This window comes from Eubalaena glacialis, chromosome 2, assembly GCF_028564815.1.
Source record: "Eubalaena glacialis isolate mEubGla1 chromosome 2, mEubGla1.1.hap2.+ XY, whole genome shotgun sequence".
Taxonomy (NCBI): Eukaryota; Metazoa; Chordata; class Mammalia; order Artiodactyla; family Balaenidae; genus Eubalaena; species Eubalaena glacialis.
This window is the reverse complement of record NC_083717.1, coordinates 161,116,102-161,136,710: the sequence shown is the minus strand read 5'-3', so window position 1 is coordinate 161,136,710 and position 20,609 is coordinate 161,116,102. Positions and strand designations below refer to the sequence as shown.

General features: G+C 51.3%; 1 protein-coding gene across 2 annotated transcripts in view; it reads left to right on the top strand.

The window, feature by feature from the left end:
* TMEM229B (transmembrane protein 229B) overlaps positions 1-12,451 on the top strand; it is a 35,849-nt gene extending 23,398 nt beyond the window's left edge. The window contains exons 2-3 of one of the 2 annotated variants that reach the window (XM_061182679.1): positions 967-1,148; positions 11,932-12,451. In XM_061182679.1, the coding sequence (XP_061038662.1) occupies positions 1,022-1,148; positions 11,932-12,449 (645 nt within the window). In that variant the 5' untranslated portion in view covers positions 967-1,021 and the 3' untranslated portion in view covers positions 12,450-12,451. Of the gene's footprint in view, positions 1-966; positions 1,149-11,927 lie in introns of both variants that reach the window. The other variant, XM_061182678.1, reaches the window with a different exon arrangement.
* Positions 12,452-20,609: the final 8,158 nt, after the last annotated feature.

Here is a 20,609-nt window from a genome sequence, read left to right as displayed (position 1 = left end):
GAGAGCCTGGGGGGTTGGGGGAGGGAGGAGGGTGGCCATCAGCACAGGTGGTGCCTCTGTGGTCCACCCTGCTTGGCCGTCCACTGGGGGTGGGGGCAATTCCCACCCCCGTCACACACTGTTCTCAGCTTCTGAGCAGCCGTCCATCCCTCTGTAGGGCTGGGCTGGATCTGATCTCTGTCCCTGGGCTCGTGCAGAGGGTACAGTTTATCCAAGGGATTTTCAGGGAAGCTTCAGCACCTTCATATTAAAGCAAAAAAATGTCGACGTCTCTATCAGATGGTCAAGTCTTAGGGCTCTATTAAAAATATGTATGTGGCAAGGGGCATTACAAAGTCAGCTTTATATCAGCTTGTAGTCAGTTACCGATGTTAATAGGAAGGGTCTCGACAATAATAATAAAATAATAAAATGAAACAAATATGAGGGTAGTGGGATTGCGGGTAGAGGGTTTTAGCACACATTTTGTTGGCGTGCTTGTTTTTGCAGGTGTAGTTGTGCTTGGCTCCCCAAATGCTAAAACAAATGCTCTACATCGTCTGTCTTCCGTGAGGTTCTTGACTGCCCTTGAGAACAGATGTACCCACTACAGGGTGAAGGTGAGAGTGTAATTTGAAGCTAAATTGAGAATGGAGCTGGATTCTAAAATTATATCCCTGCTCAGATTTACAAGTGTGCACACATTCACTCATGGCACAAGAAGCACCGAGTCCTAGCCCCCATGTGAACTGCCTGCGATCCATTCCGGGCTCTCATCTCCGGATTAACCAGACCTGGGCAAGCAGGAGGGCAGAGAGGAGGTGCCAGGCTCCAGGAGAGGCCCCATGGCCTGGGTGTGATGAGTGTCTGGGGCTGAGCCTAGAGCCCGGAGTTGTGGTGTTTGCCTTGAGGCTGCCTCTCCGGCTGGCCTGGTGGCTCGGAGCTGGGGGCAGTTTAAGCTAATGAACTCCTCCTCTTTAATTCCAGGGACAAATGGAAGCCACCCATCCACTAGCCGAGGATCAGCTGAGCCCTGGGGCTGATGCGTGCCCACACTGTTGAGAATGGCACCGAGGCCCAGCCAGGCACCGGGACAAAGGTGAACCCGGGACGCTCCTGGACAGTGTTCCTGATGTCTGTTCGGAGCCGCACACTCACGGGTGTGATAGGTGAGTATGTTACTGGCTCCCAGGGGATCACTGGCCCTTCCTGCCTCAGCAGCATGGGCGCAGGTCTGAAGGTTCCAGTTCTGAGCCTGCTTCCGGTCCAAGGGCTATGGTCCTGGAATGGGAGGGGGTTTTCCAGCAGTTTCAGGCCATGTCACATGCTAGAGCCATCGTATGGCCACATGGCCTCTAAGAACTGGGTCAGACCCAGATGGGCTGACATGAGTGATGTGAGACACCCAGCACTTAGGAGATGGCATCTTCCCCAGTTCCCTTTATCTGTATGCTCATGGGTGCTTTGGGCCCTGGGCTTTACCTCTGTTCAGTGGGAACTGGATCTCACCTAGGCTTCCAGACTCTGCCCAGAAGCCATGAGTGGTTTGTGTGGCCTTGGGTAGAGCATCCAGGGCACTGGATGGTGAAGGCTTTGTGGTGCCTTAGCTGCCAGAAACTTGGCCACCAGGGGGTCAAGAGGAGCAAGTTCTCTGCTGCCTCTGCCATGTTTCAGCCATATCTCCTCCTCAGTCCAGAGGAGCAGCATGTAGGGCGAGCGGCCCCCTGGCTGGGGAGTCTCACCTGTCCTCACATAGCCTTTCTTTCCAGCCTCGGCCTCTGGCTTTTCCTTGATGATGCTTTAAAAAATGACAGTTGGCTGCTCTCCCAAGCCCCAGAGGCTGTCCAGCCTAAAGGCTGTTCTGTCTGAAGAGGGCAGACAGTCCCACTGTGGGACCGGGGGCCAGCAGGCGGAGAGCTCCCCCGGAAACCAGGGCAGGGAGCGCTGGTGAGTTTGCACTCTTGACTGGACAAGTTTTAGGAGCTGTTGGACTGGTCCATGGGAGCCCAGAGCCCTTAGCTTCTATGTAGGAGTTTGCAGAGAGGGAAAGGGTAACCGGGTATTTCTCAGCTTTAGATAGATCTTGACTCCACTGCTAGTTGAGAGTTTAAAACTCAAGGCTAGAATCTATTTTTCAGTCAACCGAGGCTTGCAAAATCAGTTTGTGATTGGAGGGTCTTTCAGGAAGTGTGTTACCGAGTTGATTTATAGCCGGGGTGGTGTGAGAGAGCCTGGACTGTGGGAGTGGGGTGGGGGGTGGAGAGATGGTCGTGGAGGCCAGTGTGGGAACGCGGTGGCTCAGACGGAGACCTATTCCCCGCATTACACAGAATTCCCCAGAACAACCTACATCATCAGCCTTAAAACAGTTGTACCCTTTTGTTCAGTGATAGCACTTGTAGAATTGTTCATTAAGAAATCTTTCATTAGGAAATAGTTCCAGCAAAGAAAAGGGCTGAATTCTCTTGTTACAGGCATAAAAAAGATGTTCTTGTGGTGTCATTGTCAGAGTAGAAATGGGGAACAGTTGTTCTCCCTTTGTTGAACAGCTAGGTTAAGTAAATTATAGATTTCCACTTGGTGGAATATTACACAGCCATTATAATAAGGAGAACATAGGAAATATGACAACTTGGAAAAATGATTATGATGTAATGAGTGAAAGTGTCAGGTTACAGGATAAGTACATTATGGTAACTTGTAAACTAAACACATGAGAAAAGATCACAAAGGGGAAATGACAATGGCTGCTAGTTTGCTGGAATTATGAATGCCTTTTCTTTCTATGATGCATGGATTTGTTTCTTTTAAAACTAAATTAAATCTCAATGAGTACACAACACACCATTAAAAGTGATTTTCTCGAAGATGTGGGATGATGGGGGACTTTTGCTTTCTATGTCATTCCTTTCTGCAGTGTTTAAATTTCAACTGTGAGCAAATGTCATTTTTGTAATCAGGAAAAAGAAAGACATTTTAAAATGCTAGATATAAAAAAATTTTAAAGGCTATATTTCCCAAGAAAGAGGAGAAGAGAAAGGCTGAGCTCTTTAGTTCTTTATACCTGCTCTCATCAGTGTTTAAGGGCCTGCGCCTGTTTGGGCCCATTCATTATCAATCCATTCGTTCACAGGTATCAGTGGGTCTTACTGCCAGGCACTGTTCTAGGCACTAGTTACCCAGCAGTGAACAAGGCAGAGCCCTGCCCTTGTGGAACTTTCACTCTAATTGGGGGAGACAGACAATGAACAAGTAGCAAAATATCAGAAAGTGAAAGCGCTATGACTAAAATGGGATGATGTGAGTGACGGGGAGGCTATTTTGGATCAGAGGTTCCTCTGAGGGGTGATGGTTGAGCTGAGATCTCAATGACAACAGACAGGCAGCCATGTAAAGTCTGGGAAGGGTCCTGCAGGCAACGCACAGGAACCCCAGCCTGCAGTCCCCACCCACAGGCTGCCCTTTGCTGCCTGAGCCCTGGTAAGCCTCTGTGTCAGGCTGACTCCGTTTCCCAAGCCCACTTGCCCCCCCTGCACCTGCCAGCTGGGATTTGCTCAGCATCTGAGGCTGTCTAAAATCCTCCCCGGCCTGCTGCCCTGCACGGATCGGTTGCTTCTGATACTCTGGCTGCTGTTGCTGCTGTAGGCACAGGGCTTCTCTGGGCAGCCTGCACGCTGGCCACTGCTCTTGGCTGGCATTTCCATGGCAGGGCTGGGGCATCTGAGATTCCCGGCAGCATTGGGGCAGGCTGGCAGTCGGGGAGGCTCTGGGTAATGTGTGTCCTGGTGAGAGGTCTTTGAATGGCACGTGCCTTAAGGTCCAAAGGGGTGGCTGCTGCTATGGTCCTGTGAGGGTCAGCCGTGACCGTGGAGGATCTTCGTGTGGACGCTGCCAGAACGTGGCTTCAGAACAGAACTTGGCCTCTCAGAATAGACTGAGAGCCTTCAGGAGCTCTGACACCAGTTCTGGGCTTCACTGATGATCTACCGAGAAGCTCACATCCTTCTTGCTTCCTGTTGTCTCTCCATATACCATCTCAGCCTTCCACAAGCAGAAACTCAGAAAACGGTAGTGCCCTCAAAGGAGCCTGTAGGCAGGCTCAAGAACAGTGCAATGTGCTGACTGCGAGTGAAGGCTCTGGAGCTGGGTTCGAATCCCAGTTCTGCCTTGTGGAGCTGTAAGAACTTAGGCTAATTTTCTAGCCTTTCTCTGCCTCAAATTCCCCATCTATGAAATGGGCTTGAAGATTATCTGAGTTAATACATGGAAAGTGCTGAGAAGAGTGCCTGATTATTACTGTGACTTGGGAAGTGGCAGGAGGACCATCCCAGGGAGCTTTCCTGGGGGGGTGCCCACAGCAAGAGAGGGTGGAACTCTATGGCATTTGGGCAAGCCAGTGACCACAGGTATCTTCCCCCACTTGCTTCCCTTCTGGCCCTGAAGCAAGCCCATGTTTTCCTCCTCCTCAACCTGATGACCACAGGGGAAGCTCAGGACTGTTTCAGAACTTGCATCTGGCACCCAGAGGGAAGGGCGACCGCCCACCCCTCATTAATTCCACTACCCCACCAGGAGACTGCACTCAGGGTTGCTCAAGCTGTGCCCCCAATGCCTTGTCCTCAGAGACCCCGGGAAGGCCGGTGCATCTCTCCAGAGCAGTGGTATTAATTAACTGTAATGGTTTTGTTGCCTGGGGATGGGGAGTGAAATTTGGGAAGTAAATGAGGTGAAAGAGGAAGGCTTTCCCAGCCTGTCTGCATGGAAGGGGAATCCTGATTTTCTAGCAAGATGCTCCTCTGGACAAAAATTCCCAGAGTTATCGTGTTGTTCCAGGAAGTTAAGATGCTACAAGGTGGGGGTTTTTGGCAAAACCAAGAACAATCATCCCATCTGGTTTTGCCTCCAGCCCGTCTTGGACTTTTATGGCATTCTCTTCGCTCCTCTCAACTGCTCACCCTAAGGAATAGCTCAGCAGGTTCCAAGAGCAGCAAGTGAGATACTCCTAGGGAGCAGCGCTCTGAAAGCCAGGCCTCCCCCTTCCCCCACCTGTCTCCTTGCAGGGGCAGTGCCCTGTCCTGATGACTCTCCTTGGGCTCTGGCCCTTCGCTGGAACTCCGTGTGCCTGGCTCTTTCATCACACATGAGGGCTCTTGTACTTGAGTGTTGTTCCCTAAAATCCCGCTTGTGAAACCGTCCACTGCTCTGCAAATTCTTTTCTCTGCTTTCAGTCTTGCCCACGCTCTCCTCACTACTCCACCCTGAGCTTTCATTCCTGGGCTGTCCCATCTTTGTGTCATGGTCCTCAGGATGGTTATGCCTGTCACGAGGAGAAAGAAGCAACATCCCGTGAACTGCTGCTTCCTCTTGATGCAGGTATACCCGGGGCTCCGATCCCAGGGCTGAACAAGGAGGTACTGGAAGGGTCTGGGGCAAAGGGCTCAGGTTGGGGGAGGCCAGGCAGGGATGGGGGATGTTGGGCCCAGCAGAGGGAGGGGAGCCTGTCCTAGCTCAAAGTTTAGGCACAGCTCCTGTGACTATTAGAAGTGGGTTTGGGGGGTGGAGTTCTGAAAATCCACCCAGGCCAATGCCTGCCTTTAATTTTAGCATCTGTCCCGTCACAGCGTGAGCTGCCATCCCACCTGACGACACTGCCTCACATCCCCGTCCCTGTCCTCACCCCGGCCTCCTGGCCCCTGCCAGCTCTACCCCATTCATCTTCCGTGGACCAGTCCAGGTCTCCTCAGACACCACCTGACCTCGCCTAGGTATGCTTCCCCTCCACCTACCCGTGTTCTTCCAGGCACGGAGATTCTAAAAACAGAATCCAGGCCTCAGGCTCGCCCTGTTCTCTCTCCCCACATCCCCTCTTCTGTTCGGCAGCTTGCCCTCTCTCCCTCTGACAGCTACTCCTTTAATCTTGCTTCTGTTCCATAGGGTTTGGGCGTCCAACTCTTCCAAGTCACCTGCTCCGGGGGGTGGGCGTGGCTGGAGCCTCTGATCTGTAACCGACTGGGAAACCATTCTTGGCCTCCCCAAAAGATCAGACCAAGAGGCAAGGAGAGTAGGGTTTTAAAATCAGCATCAAGGAGGGGACTGACCAGAGTGATGACTCCACCAGTTACATGAGGCTGCTGAAGAGCACGTCTGAAGAAGTCCCTTCTCCGGATCCTGGGGGACAGAGGGGCCAGGGCTACAAGTGCCTGTCAGGTGGACAGACCTGCGTTCAGAGGACCCTGAGTCGGGCAGGAGGCAGAGGGGTCTCCAGGCCACCACTGTCCACCTACCTCGGACTGCGGACCCCTCCTCGCTCCTCTGTGAGTTTCCCTGGAGCCCAAGCTCTGTTCTGGGCAGAGCTTAGCAACCTGTTGGGAGTTCAGGATAAAACGAGAGCTTGAGAAACTGCCAGGAATGCTGGCCCTTTCACTCACACTTCTTTTAAAGCCAGGCCCGCACAGGGCTGGTTCTGAGACCCCTCCCCTTTCATCAAACCTCCTCAGCCACACGGGAGCTGGAAGCTCACGTCGATTCTCCTCAGCTGAGTTTTTGTTCCATGGGCTGTGTGTGTGATTACTGTTTTCACGGGTAGCTTGGCTGCCGGGTTAGTGCTCTGGGTGGAGGTGAAGACCTGACTTGCTTGGCACAGAAGGCTGCCCGGCTGCTAGTGAGGAGAGGGGCAGAAAGACCCTGCCACAGGTGGGAGGGAGAAGCGGACCAGGAATCCTGGCTCTGTGCCAGAAATGAAAGCCGTCCTTTTTTGAGCATTTGCTGTATCCCTAGTAGTGGATATCTCTTAGCTCATTCATCCTCACTGTAACCCTTAGAGGTAGTTTCTCTTCTTATTCTCACTTATACGGAAACTGAGACAGAGAGGTCAGGTAATGTGCCCTAGATCCCACAGGTGGGGGGTATTATTGTCCACAACACAAACCCAGGCAGTTAGGATCTGGAGCCTCTGCACTTAACCCTACACACCATTCACACCTGTGAGTCATGGTTTGTTGTTGGGCATGGCTCAGCAGGGAAGAATGGGCGTTAATTTTACACAATTTCAGGTTTCCTTAAGTTCATTTGTCTGGCAAATTTACTGAGCATCTTCTATATACAAGGCGCTAAGAAGATTAATATATAGTCATTCAACAAATAGTTTTAAGGGACTTCCCTGGCAGTCCAGTGGTTGAGACCCCGCGCTTCCACTGCAGGGGGTGCGGGTTCGATCCCTGGTCGGGGAACTAAGATCCCACGTGCTACGTGGCCAAAGAAAGAAAGTAAAACAAACAAACAAACAAACAAAAACAAATGTTTTTGAGATACCATTATTTTTATAAAAGTTATACATTATACATACTAGTTAGAAAAAAATTTTAGAGTCTACAGAAAAGTATAAAGATGGAAATAAAAATCACTTATGATGTCACCATCTAGAGACGATTGTGGCTAAATTTTTTTTTTTTTTTTTGATATTTACATGTATGTATGCCTTTGCAAAATCAGAATCATACTCAGCATTCCACTTTGAATCCTGCTTTTTTCTCTTAATGTTGTATTAAACATTCATCAGGTGGCTACCAGTGCTGGCCTCCAGAGGAATCATGGCAAAGCCAAATGCTAACTGTTATCACAGAAGTGAATGAGGTGCAGAGGTGGACAGGGCAGTGGACAGCTCCAGAGTTGCAGGTGTTTAGGAAAGTCTTCACAGAAGAGGAGCTGGATCTTGAAGGAGGATTATGGCTTCGCAGGCCATGGGTGGGGGAAGGGCACCCCAAGTAGCAAAAACAGCAATGGAGAGATCTGGAGGACAGGCTCCGAAGCAGAAGTGGATCACGATGGGCTTTGCCAGTCACGCCTAGGGGTTGAGCCTTACTCTGTAGATGTTAAAGATCCACTAATGGGCTTTAAGTGGGGAGAAACATTGGATGTGCATTTTAGAAAGACTGCTGTTTCTATACACTCTTTCACAGTAGTGATGAGTAAACTGAAAGGAGCAAGGCAAGGCTGGGAGACTAAGTAAGAGACCATTGGAGTCATCCAGATGAGAGATGATGGGGCTTGAACTAGAGCAGGAATGAGAAAGAGGAATGACAAGGAGGAGATGGATTTCAAAGATGTTTAAGAGGTAGAAAGTATAGGAGTTAATGGCTGACTTGGTGGCTTTGCCATGTGACTTGCTTGGGCCAACAAGATGTTAGTGGGTGTGACTTAACAACTTAACTAGTATTGAAGAGCACCGGTGCAGTTGGGTTGCTCGCTCTTGGGCCTCCGCCCTTGCCATGAGAAGACCTTGGAGGGCTAGTCCACTAGGCCCAGAAGAAGGACAAGAGGCAAGTGGAGCAGAGCCATCCCGGCCAAGCATAGGACAGAGCCCCCAGATGACTCACAGCCTTGTGACTGAGGCCAGCCAAGATCTGCCAACCCACAGGCACGTGAGTTGTAATAATAAATGAGAGTTTATTTAAGCCATTGAGTTTGGGGATGATTTGTTATGTAGCAATTGCTGAGTGATAGGAATGTCTTCATTCTTTTTTTTTTAATATTTATTTATTTATTGGCTGCGTCGGGTCTCAGTTGTGACACGCATGGCATCTTTCGTTGCGGTGCACGGGCTCTTCGTTGCGCGTGTGGGCTTAGTTGCCGACCAGGGATCGAACCAGCGTCCCCTGCACAGCAAGACTGACTCAACCACTGGACCACCAGGGAAGTCCCAAGAATGTCTTCACTCTTGAACTGAATGCTTACTGTGTGCGGGGCACTATTCTAGGCACCTGGGGATGCAGTGCTGAATCAAAGTCCTTACTTTCAGGGAGTTCAGGTTAAAGGGGGGAAGTGGCAGAGGAAGCAGGAATGACCTCTCTCTGCTAACTGGGTGCATGGTGGTACCATTAATCAAGGTGGGGGTCATACGATCCCTGAGGTGGACCTGGGTGACCTGGCCTGAGGCGGCACCTCCAGCGGGAGGCCCTCCGTACTCGCCTCGCAGCAAGGGAAGGTGACCAGCCCTTCTGCTGGACAGAGGACAAGCGGTCCCCTCCCGGCCACAGGTGTGGGACAAGACGCGCTGACAGTCGGGCACCAGTAGGGACGGGAAAGCTACTGGGGCTGGAACCACCTTCCCCCTTCCCCCTCCCGGGCCCTGAGGGGCTGCTGTTCGGTGCCGTGGCCGGAGCAGCGAGGGCAGCTCGAGCCTGAGGCCAGGGGCCTGGGCTCCTATCACCGGCCGGTCCTCCCACACTCTCTGTGTCGAGTTGTGTGCTGGGTGCTCCTTTAATTGCATAATTTTAAAAGAAAAAAGAAGCTAAGAGTGGACCAAAACATTGCACAAAGTGTTCTAATTTCCAAAAGAAAAAAGAAAAAAAAAGATGGGGGTCATAGGAGATATTGGGGGGGAAGATAATGAGTTTGATTTAGGAAAGGAATATGAGGTGCCTATGCGACACTTCGGTGGAGGTGTTCGGGAAGGAGTGGGGTAAATAGGTGTAGAACACAGGAAAGCTGTTTGGCTGGGGACTGAAAGTTATCAACATAGTGAAACAAAATCATCTGTACCAAAGAGAGACAGAATACATGCTGTGGATATTCAGGGGAGGAAGAAAGGATTTGTGGTTGGGAGGATGAAAAAGATTTTGTTCTGAAGGTAACCTGTAAGCTGGGTTTGTACTTGTGGAGGCAAGAGGAGAAAGGCACATAAAACACAATAGATGGGATGGTGGTAAGACGCAGAGAGCTGGACTGTGAGAATTAGGCTGAAAAAGTAGATTGGAGTGAGATCAGGGAGAGTCTTGAATGCCAGGCCAAGGACACTGCAGCGTTTCATTAGAAAATGGGGAACCATTGAATGTTTTTGAGCAGGGGAGTGACATTAGGCACGCATGTCTAGGAGATGGCTGAAGTATGATGAGTTTTGAAGTCGAAATCAAAAGATACTGATTCTAGTCTCACCTCTTCCATTCAGTGGCCCTGGGATATGGGGCAAATGACTTCTCTCTGAGCTTCAACTACCTCTCTTAAAAAATGGAAGTCAAACTACCTGCCCTTCACACAAGTCTTAATTTAGTAAGAACCAATGACAAAATGTGAATGAAAGTGATTGGAAGACCACCAAGCAATGTGCATGGGTAGGCATTATTGTGACTAGGTCTGCTTTACCTGAGACGTAAGGCTGGGATTCCCAGACAGGTGGGCAGACTGCAAATGTCATCTTGTTAACCTCTGTCCCTTCCACCACTTCGGAGAGAGGACTGCCAGAGGTGTCCGCCTGGAGTCCACTGGCAGCTGGCAGAGCTGGGGTTCATGTTCTCCTGCTCTGCCTGCCCGTTCTTGGTATAACCCTGAACTCTCCCACCCCACCCTCCACATAAATGACGTGTCATTTAGAGAACGCCTGCTCAGGGGAGGACTGTACCAAGGCCGCAGAACAGAGGACCGGGAGACAGTTGCTGCCATCAAGGAGTACACAGGCTGGTTGGATAGTAACTAGGGGTGGCATTGAGTAAAGGGTCAAATGAGTGGTCCACACACTTGCTGGTGGAGGGCCAGGCCAGTCTTCGGAGAAGCATGATGGGGCCTTGAAGGCCAGTGGGGTTTAAAAGAGAGGATCGGAAGGGAATGAGAAGTAAAGGGGAGGACTCTCTCCTCTGTCAGCCCACTGGTTTCCTCTCAATATTGAAACTCAACACAGAAACCCCACTTAATGGAGCAGTTAAAAACAAACGCAACCACAATAAGCAACCCTTCACACCCATTAGAATGGCCATCATCACGAAACCAGAAAATAAGTGCTGGCAAGGATATGGAGAAATTGGAACCCTTGTGCATTGCTGGTGCAAATGTAATATGGTATAGCTGCTGTAGAAAACAGCAAGGCCACTCCTTGAAAATAAAAACAGAATTACCATATGATCCAGCAATTCCACTTCTGGGTAAATACCCAAAAGAACTGAAAGCAGGGACTCGAACAGATATTTGTACACCCATGTTCAGAGCAGCATTATTCACAATAGCCAAAAGGTGGAAACACCCATTAATGGATGAATTGATAAACAAAATATATCTAGGTAGATCGCAATAGAATATTATTTAGCCTTAAAAAGGGAAGAAAATTCTGACACATGCTACAACATGGATGAACCATGAAGACGTTAGGCTCAGTGACACAAGCCAGTCACAACAGGACAAATACTGCATGACTCCACTTAAATGAGATACCTAGAGTTGTCAAATTCATAGAGACAAAGTAGAATAGTGGTTGCCACGGGCTGGAGAGGGGATGGGGAGATAGTGTTTAATGAGTTCGGAGTTTCAGTTTGGGATGATGAAAACATTTTGGAGATGGATGGTGGTGATGGATGCACAACAATGAGAATGTACTTAATATCACTTCAGTGTATACTTTAAAACAGTTAAAATGGTAACTTCTATGTATATGTTCACATACACACACATAAAAGACACATGTGACAGGCTGCTTAGAAAGAGCTCAGAAGTATGAGTGATGTGGAACTCACTTGAGTTTGAGAAGAAGTGGGGGAAGAGATGGGGACCCCAGTGGACGGGCCTAGTGAAAAATTAGCAAGTAGCCTGGAAATGGGGGTGATTGGTGGGCCAGGACAGCCAACTCTTCCACTGACTACCAATCATCCTAAGAAGTTATTATAGGGAGTGTAGTAGACACCTCTCTCCAAGTAGCACTTGAGTAGCGTTTCTCAGAGGAAGCCAGTGGGGCTGTTTGTTTTCTTCCTTTTATTTCTCATGCCTACCTGGCTCAGGTAACGAATATGAAATAAAGTAATGAACATGGAATAGGGTTAGGAGTATGATGAGTAACTAAAGAGAAAGGTAGAGGCAGGTTTGAAATCCCCTCCAGCCTGGTCACTCCAGAGACTTGGGGCGCGCACGTCTGTGGCCCTGCCCCCTCCCCTCCTCCCTCACGTGTGTCTCCTTTGCGTCCCTAACAGCCAGCCCCAGTCAGCGCCATGGCTTCCGCCGAGCCCCTGACGGCGCTGTCCCGCTGGTACCTGTACGCCATCCATGGCTACTTCTGCGAGGTGATGTTCACGGCGGCCTGGGAATTCGTGGTGAACTTTAACTGGAAGTTCCCGGGAGTCACGAGCGTGTGGGCGCTCTTCATCTACGGCACGTCCATCCTCATCGTGGAGCGCATGTACCTGCGCCTGCGCGGCCGCTGCCCGCTGCTGGTGCGCTGCCTCATCTACACGCTCTGGACCTACCTGTGGGAGTTCACCACTGGCTTCATCCTGCGCCAGTTCAACGCCTGCCCCTGGGACTACTCCCAGTTCGACTTTGACTTCATGGGCCTTATCACCCTGGAGTACGCCGTGCCCTGGTTCTGCGGGGCCCTCATCATGGAGCAGTTCATCATCCGCAACACCCTCCGCCTCCGCTTTGACAAGAACGCCGAGCCCGGGGAGCCCAGCGGCCCCCTGGCCCTGGCCAACGGCCACATCAAGACTGACTGAGCTGGGGGGGGGGGCTGGGGGGCTCTCATGGATTCTGTGGACAAGGGTACCAAGCTGGCAGGGTTGCCCCCTCTGTACAGCACAAGCCCTGCCCCGTAGGGCACACGGAGCCCCCATGCCCCCACCCACTGTGGGCGGGCGTTGGGGGCGTGGTCAGGTCTTGGGGGCGGGGTGTGGAGGCGGCAGGGGCACTTCGGATAAGGTCCGTGGATGTCAGCCCAGCTCAGGGGCGGGAGGCCTGTGGCTACACCGGGACTGGACTACGTGGGTGACTTTGGAAGCAGCAGGCCCTGTCCTGGCTAAGGGACACAGAATGGAGCAGAAGGTGGGAGGCAAAGCCTGAGGAGGCTTCGGGCTGCTGCAGCGGCCACCTGCCTCCCTCTCACCTGGTTTAGTTGGGCTTGGGCTGGTTCCATTAGGCAATATTCAGGTGCTTGCTTGCAACCAATACCTCCCCCAGGGGCCTGCTGAGCTGCAGCCTAAGAAGAGACTGGGCAGACAGGAGGCTGCTGGGCAGGAATGCTGGTCTGCAAGGGCTGGGAGGCCTTCCCTTGGCTCCTCTCCCCTCCCCCAGGGTCCCACGCTGATCCCTTGGCCTTCGGGGGCTCCCCCCCTGGTGCTGGATTCCCACCAACCTTGGGCTTTTGGAGGTTTCAATCCCTGTGTGTTCGGTGGCATTTCCCCCTTTTCTCTTATTTTCAAAGCCTTTACCACTAGCAGCCCCTTTATCCATGTAACCCCCCCACCTGCCCCACCCACAACTCCCTAGGCAACACAGCAGCTGCCAGAGATAGAACCCTGAGCAGACCCCTCCAACCCTCTTGCAGCCTTCCCTCCACTATTGTCGATGGCCCGATTCCTGAGAAGTCCCCCTTATGCCTCCCCACCCCCCTGGTCTGGGGGGTTGTGGCAGTGCCCCTGGTGCTCACCTCCTTGCAGTGGCTAAAAACTAATGATACCCCCAACGCACAGTCAGGCCATCTTGGGCCCCATGGATCCACAATGGGGACCTAGAGACAAATCAGTGTGAAGGGGGGAAGTTGGGCAGTAAAGGTACCTGACTGGTTTATTTTCAAACCAGCCGGGGCAGTCTAGCTTTCTAGGAGGTGGAGGAGCAGGTATCCAGTGTTGGAGAGTCATGGAGACTGAGTGAGGGAGAAAAAGAGGGCCTTTCAGCTTTGGGAGGGTCTTCGAAGCATCCTTAGTGGGAATGGGTCCGTTCTGGTTCTGCCATAGCCCCAGCCCTGCAGCAAAACCTCCTCAGGGCTACCCCCTCCTCACCCCTCCCAGAAAAGCTGACCCCCTGAGCTTGCTCCTTAAACAGTATTAACCCTGCCAGGCTCATGGGCATTGTCATCTCGGTTGCCCCGCCTTCCTCAGTGACAGGTCCATTGCTGGCAGTAGACAGGTGAAATCCTAACTCCAGCCCACTTCCAGCTCCGCCCACTCCCTGAGGGGAGGGGTCCATCAGAACGCAGCCTATCCCATGGTACATGGTCTCTTCTTGACCACACTATGACTCTTAGGTAGAAATTAGCCTTTCCCTTTTTATAGAACATTAAAAGTGATAATACCACCTGTGGAGAGAATCTCCTCTTCTTGCTGTACTGCTCCACCTAGACTGTGCAGACAGCACCAGCTAGGGCACAGGCCAGGGTGGGGATGCTGGGGGTGGGCAGGGGTGGTGTCCTGGATTGGGAGAAAGGCTGGGAGACTCTGCCTGTGGCAGGGTTGTGTTCTGCAGTGACCCTGTCCAGGACAGTTTGAAGGCGATCCCCAGCCTCTATGTCCTGGGCAGGCTCCTGCAGTCCAGGCACGACCTACATTCTGCAGGGGTTAACCCTACCTTTGATTTTACTGTGGCCCCAATTCCAGGGCTTTGGGGCTTCTAGGGGTTCAGCCTTCCAGTGGGGGTCAATTGCTTTCCATCTATAGGTGGAGGGGATTCCAGAGGAAGAATAGTGTCTGGTTCCCGGTTCTGTCTGAGTAATTGTTTCCTCGGTCTTTTCCCCTTGATCCACATTATCTCGGTCTCCTGGACCCCACTACCCCTCTAAGCCCCTTAGACCACACTACTCACCTTTGCTCTCCCCTCCACGACAGAATCTGGTGGTCAGCTTGTTGATGTCTCCCAGCCCAAGGCCTCCATGATTCTCTGCCAGAGCAAGCCCTTGGGTGGCCCGCTGGGTCTGGCCGCTCCAGAGGTTGCCCTGTCTGTTTCCTGGCACTATCTCTCTGGGCCCTATAAAAACTCCCAAGTGCGAGAGGTCCCCGAGTAAACCTGCCTGCCTGGCAACGTGCAGAGCACTGTGCTTCTGCTTCATCCAGGTGCCCTGAGGCTCCTATTCTCCCTCGTAGGGCACAGAGCCCCTAGCAAAGGGAGGTGATGACCTGGAGCTTGACCACAGGATCTGTGTGTCTTCAGGGCCCCAATCCCATAGTGCCCAAGGACTCAAAGTTTGGAGTAATCCCAGCCCTGCAAAGCAGAGAATCTGATCACTTTTTATGAACCTCTTGTGTCCTGGGCCTCTCTCCACAGGACATGGCAGCATCTCTGAGTCACAGATCGCCATGTGCTGCCCTGCATGGTTGAATCGCTTCTGACATCTGCTAGGCATCCTGTCCCTTGTGCTGTGTCCCCTCCGATGCCAGTGAGTCACAATGGCCTATGCTTATTCACAGCAATAATACCTAGGGAGTGCCCATGAAGTCCTTTTGTCCTGGTCCCTCGCTTTCTGCATGGGTCTCCTGGGGAGGCAGCCACTGAGTGGGTCAGTTAGGAGAACCTGTATTTATAGAGCTCTGGGCTATGCAGACATCACCACAGGGGAGGCAGAAAAATGGGAGGCTCAGGCCTGGAGGACTTACAGCTAAGGCAGGGAAAGCACCTTCTACTCTGAGGCCACCCCAGGCCTGGAGGAGCTGCAGGTCCCTGCTCTACAAAAGGGCCTTTGAGGCAGATGGGACTGTCTCCCAGCTATGGCAGCTCTTCAGAAGGATACATGACTGGTTTGTGCACCCATTGCCTGCTCCGTCTCCATTGGTCTCTTTGTCTCTTTCTTTTCACATTCATGCACACAAAATATACTGGTGTTTGTGTTCCAGGACTGGCTCTGACCCATCTCTGTTTCTTCTGTTTTGGAGCCCCTTCCCTAGGAGCTGCTGGAGGCCAGGCCCTTCACACTCTGGCATCACACTGTCCTGAAGCATGCTAGATGGGGCCATGCCTTGGGGAGGGCAGGTGGCATTCTCCACCAGTCCTTTCCACGATCTCTGTGCTGACCATCTCTGGTAACCTGAATTCTCCACCCGACCCCCGACTCCCCATCATAATCTGGTCCAGTCCTGAATTTGGGACCAGGCTGCAGGGCAGATGGGGAGGCCCAGGCAGTATCCAGGTTGACTATAGGTTACTGCATCTGCCCATGAGATGGGCTTCTCTTGAAAATGCCAGCCATGACCTGCAATGTCTCATGGGGCAGGAGGGTCCATGGAAGGAGTCTGAGGGTACCCCAAAGAGCTGGAAGGCTAGAACCCCTTACTTCCCATTACCTTGAAAGTCATGCTTTTTAGAAACAGAGAGTTCTGCTCTCCCCCTGGCAGTGCTGCTTTCCCCGAGAAGCACATTTGGAGGGAGTCATCCCTTCCTGCTCTGTGTACCTCTGCTCTGTCTAGCATCCCTTGTCCTTCTCTCCCCCCACCATGGTCCTGCCTACTTTCCTACTTCCAGGAAGAGGATGGAGGGTTCAGAATTTGCTCAGCCAGTTTAACCAAACCAAAATGGCCTTCCCCACCTGGCATAGCCAGACTATAGAATACCTGCTGGTTTTCCAGATGGAATAGGCATTGTGCTTTCTGAATCATTGAGAAGGCCCTCTGCCTCCCCCACTCACTCGATGGTGTTCATTTCAACTGAAAGCCCTTCCCCTTATACAAATGAGCAAAGCCCCAACAGTCATTTACATGTTAGTATAAACAAATCTATAAGGCTAGTCCATTAGAGCAGGTGTTTATAAAAAGAAAGAGGCAAGCATAATGGAACAGGGTCTACCTGATGGAGCTTCAGAGAAGAGGCAAGAGGTAGGACCCAGAACAAGGAGGCCGAGGGGACTTGAGACCCTTCTTCATTGGCCAGCTCCTTCCGTACTCTACTCAATGGGTACCTTTCTTTCTTGATACTTTCCTTCCTCACCTCCTCTGCCCCACCCTCACCCAATTCAAGGAGACCTTCTGACTCCTCATAGCACAGGTTAGAAGAACAACTGTGGTTCGTGCCGCTGCTATTCCTGCGACTGCAGCCAGGCACTGCACTGAGCGCTCGCCCTCATTCTCAAATCTTCTCCCATCTGAGGTGAGCACCGTTATTTCCCTATTTTACAGAGGAGGTCTGGTGGCAACCAGTCTACAATCCTGATTTACCACATCCCTCTTTTGTTTCAACGTAAGCCGAAGACCCTTTGGGGAGAACCTGTGATGAGTCAGGTGCCCTTTTGTACTTTGATGAGACTCCGGACGTTTTTAGAGTCCAGTCCCTCCAAATGCTATTCACAAGGTGAAATTAATGTTCAGGAGGGGGAGGTTTTTGGGGGGAGAGACAGGGTTATAGAAAAGGAAGTATGGGATGCCACCTTGGCCAAGACTTAAACCAATTGGCACAAGGATCCCTCCTCATGGAGGGAGGGTTGTGAAATTTTGGCCTCTGGCAACCCTGGGTTTGGAGTTGACATCTTCTCTACCTCCCACATGCAGCTTTATTTATTCCCCGGGCCTTTCGCCTTTGATCCTATTTCCTTCTCTTGAGATTAAGCCTGGGCCCCTAGCTGTCGGTGCTCTCAGAGGGTTTGAAACTACCAGGTGAAATCATTCTCCTTTTGAAAACTCAGATGGACCTGAGAATTGATCTGGTTAGTTCTTCAACTACTTATTGGACACCTACAGTGAGCCAGGGACCAGGCTAGTTACTGGGGTGCTCACAGCTAGTCAGGAGAAAGGCGTGGAATGTTCTTTCATGAAGATAGTTATATCAGTACAGTACAGTGTTGATCAGGCCTCCAAAAGAGAAACCTCAGTCTAACAGAGGAACCTGACTCATCTACAGGGATAGGTAGGCTTCCTACCTATAGGCTTCCCCAGGGAAGAGACACATAGTGCAAACCTGAAGGTCAAGTACTGATGCTTTCAGGGGTGGGCTGGCTTCTCACTGTCTGGAAATGTAGACATTGACTGTGCTCTGGGAGATACCTAGATGGGTAGAGTGCAGAACAAAGCCAGCATACAGTGGGTGCTTTAAGGAACTCTTGGTGAATGAAGTCTCACAGTATGTCAGCCCTAGTAAGCCCACCCTAAAAGCCAAGCTGAATGTTCCAGAGCACCACAGTCCCCTTTGGGAAACTGGAGTTAGGAATCCTGTTTGAACAACAATCATCCCTGCCATATCTGTGCCCACCACCATAGAACAACTCACCACCCTCCCCACTCTTCCCAAACCATTAGTCCCCACAGAGCCCTGCCAGCATTCTAGCTTCACTCTCAGAGTCTTTGGACCTTGGCCAAAGACCCAGCTCCATTGATTTGTCCAATGCTTCATTCTGGTGATATGCTTTCTAGGTGTGGGCAAAGGTGTCCTTTCAACGCCAAGCAGTACAAAGAAGAAGGATCCACTGATAGTCTAGCCTGGCTTCTTGCCTCTGTTACAGTCATACCTTCTAAACAGAAAGGAAGTGTTCTGGTTCATAAGGGTCCACTGATGGTGAAGGGTCCTGAGGCTGAATCTTCCTAGTTACAGCATGGGGATGTATTAGTTTCCTGTGGCTGCTGTAACAAATTACCACAAGCTAGCTGGCTTAAGACAACAGAAATTTATTCTCTCACAGTGCTGGAAGTCATAAGTCTGAAATCAAGGTGTCAGCAGGGCTTTCTTCTGGCGGTTCTAGGGGACAATCACTCTTCACTTCTTCCAGCTTCCGGTGGCTGTTGGCATGTCTTGGCTTCCTAGGCTTGTGGTGGTATCACTCCAGTTTTTGCCTCGATGGTCACATGGCCTCTTCCCCTTCTGTCTGTGTCTTCTCCTCTTTTGCCTCTTCTAAGGACATTTATCATTGGATTTAGGGCCCATCTAGATAATCCAGGATGATCTCATCTCAAGATCCTTGACTTAATTACATCTACAAAGACCCTTTTTCCAAATAAGGTCACATTCACATGTTCCAGGGATTTGGATGTGGCTGTCTCTTTTGGGGAGCCACTCAGGTGTTAAGGAGGGAGATTTCTTCTGAAGCCCTGCATCCTATACCCATTTAGGGATTCCATTAAGAGCGAGAGCTAGAAGTACAGTGTGGGGTAACCTGGGAGAGAACTCAAGGATTTAGGTTGGGGTTGGAGCTCTCCATCCCAAGACATGTCCTGTAGCTGCAATGGTTTTTCCGTTTAGATGCAGATCTGACCACTTCACTCCCTACTCCAGACTCTTTAATGATTTCCCATTAACTTTAAGATCAAGTTCACCACCTCGGCAAGGCTTACACAGCCCTTTGTGGTTTGGCCTCATTTCTCACCTCCCACTCAGTCCTGCACAATCCAGGGAGAATGACTTGTGGTTTCCCTGGCAGCTCCCTGCTCACTGCCTCTGGGCCTTTCCTCTTCCTGAAACACTCTTACTCCTTCTCTTAGCCCAACTAGAGACGGATGAGCTCAATTATAGCCAGCATCGTTGGTCTCTGTTTACTTCGAGCTCTCTCTGGACCCAGCTCTCGATTTAGTTCAGGCAAACTCAGGATGGAAGCTGTCTCCCTGGAAACTCTCAGCTTGACAGCTGCCAGCAGCAGTAGCTAAGTTCTTCCAGTGCTGTCCCTGCAGCAGACCTTTGTTCATTCATTCATCCTACTAAGCACCAGGTCCTGTGCTGGGCCTGTGCACAACAGTGAACAAGGCAGACTCATCTTTGCCCTCCCTGCCTGATGGCTTCACCTGGATCATGGGGTGCAGAGAACGCTGATGGGCTGATTTAGGGAAAAGGAATTAACTAGACTTAGGGGTCAGGAAATATGTCTGTGTCGGATAGCCAGGAGAGGGGGTGAAGTGCCGGACTCCAGGTGGAAAAGACAACACACGCAGAGACTGGGAACTCAGAGAAAGAGCAGGGGCCCCTGTGGTTCTGCAGTAGCTCTCAGGGTGAAGGATGGAGTCCACAGGAAGCCAGGCTAGATCATGAAATGTCTTGTAAACCAAGTCAGGGAGAGACAGATATAAACAAACAAGAAAACAACAGGCTGTAATACATTAAGAGAGTGGTGTGCAAATGAATAGGGAGCACCTTTAGATTGGGTGGCCCTAAAAGGTTTTTGGGAAGAGATGATATTTAGGTTGAAATCTGGATAATGAGGAGGACCAGCCATGCGAAGATGGGGAAAGAGTATTTCAAGCAGAAGAAACAGCTGGTACAAAGGCCAAAAAGTGAGAATGAGTCTGGATAGCTTGAGGAACAGATGAAAGGCTGGTGCGGCTGGAGCTTGTTGAGAAAGGGGGTGAGAAGGAGGACAGTGTGGAGGTGAGAGAGGCGGGCGAGCGTCAGTGTGTGGGGGGCTCTGGAGGCCTGGGTCGGGGGGAAGAGAAACGGAGGTGAGAGCTCTCAAGGAAGGAGACTCATGGGGCCTGGCCCAGCCCCTGCCAGGGATCCCTTTCTGGGGGTGGGGTCCGGTAGGGGAGACTGCAGGTAGAGCCTGGGGTCCCACATGGCCTAGCATCTGTCCTGCCCTGCTAGACGTGGGGTCATGGATTGGGGTCAGCATAACTGAGACGTGGGTGTGTTTGGTTTCTGCAAACCCTCCTCTCTACCTGTTATATAAGCACTCCTGCCCTGGAGTAGATTGTTCCAGGCTGGGTCCTGCAGGGCTTAACAAACAAAACTTCTCTCTCTCTCTCTCTCTCTCTCTCACACACACACACACACTACACACATATGCACACCACACACACACACACACACCACATACACAACACACACATTCTCCTAATTCTGAGCAGCCTCTGAGGACCCATCCTTTGACTCACTCACCCTGACTCGAGCCTTCTCTCAGGATGCACAGGCCAGCGGTGTCTAATCCACCGCACATCCAACCCATCTCACCTCACCTCACCCCACCTCTTACGCTTCAACCTTTG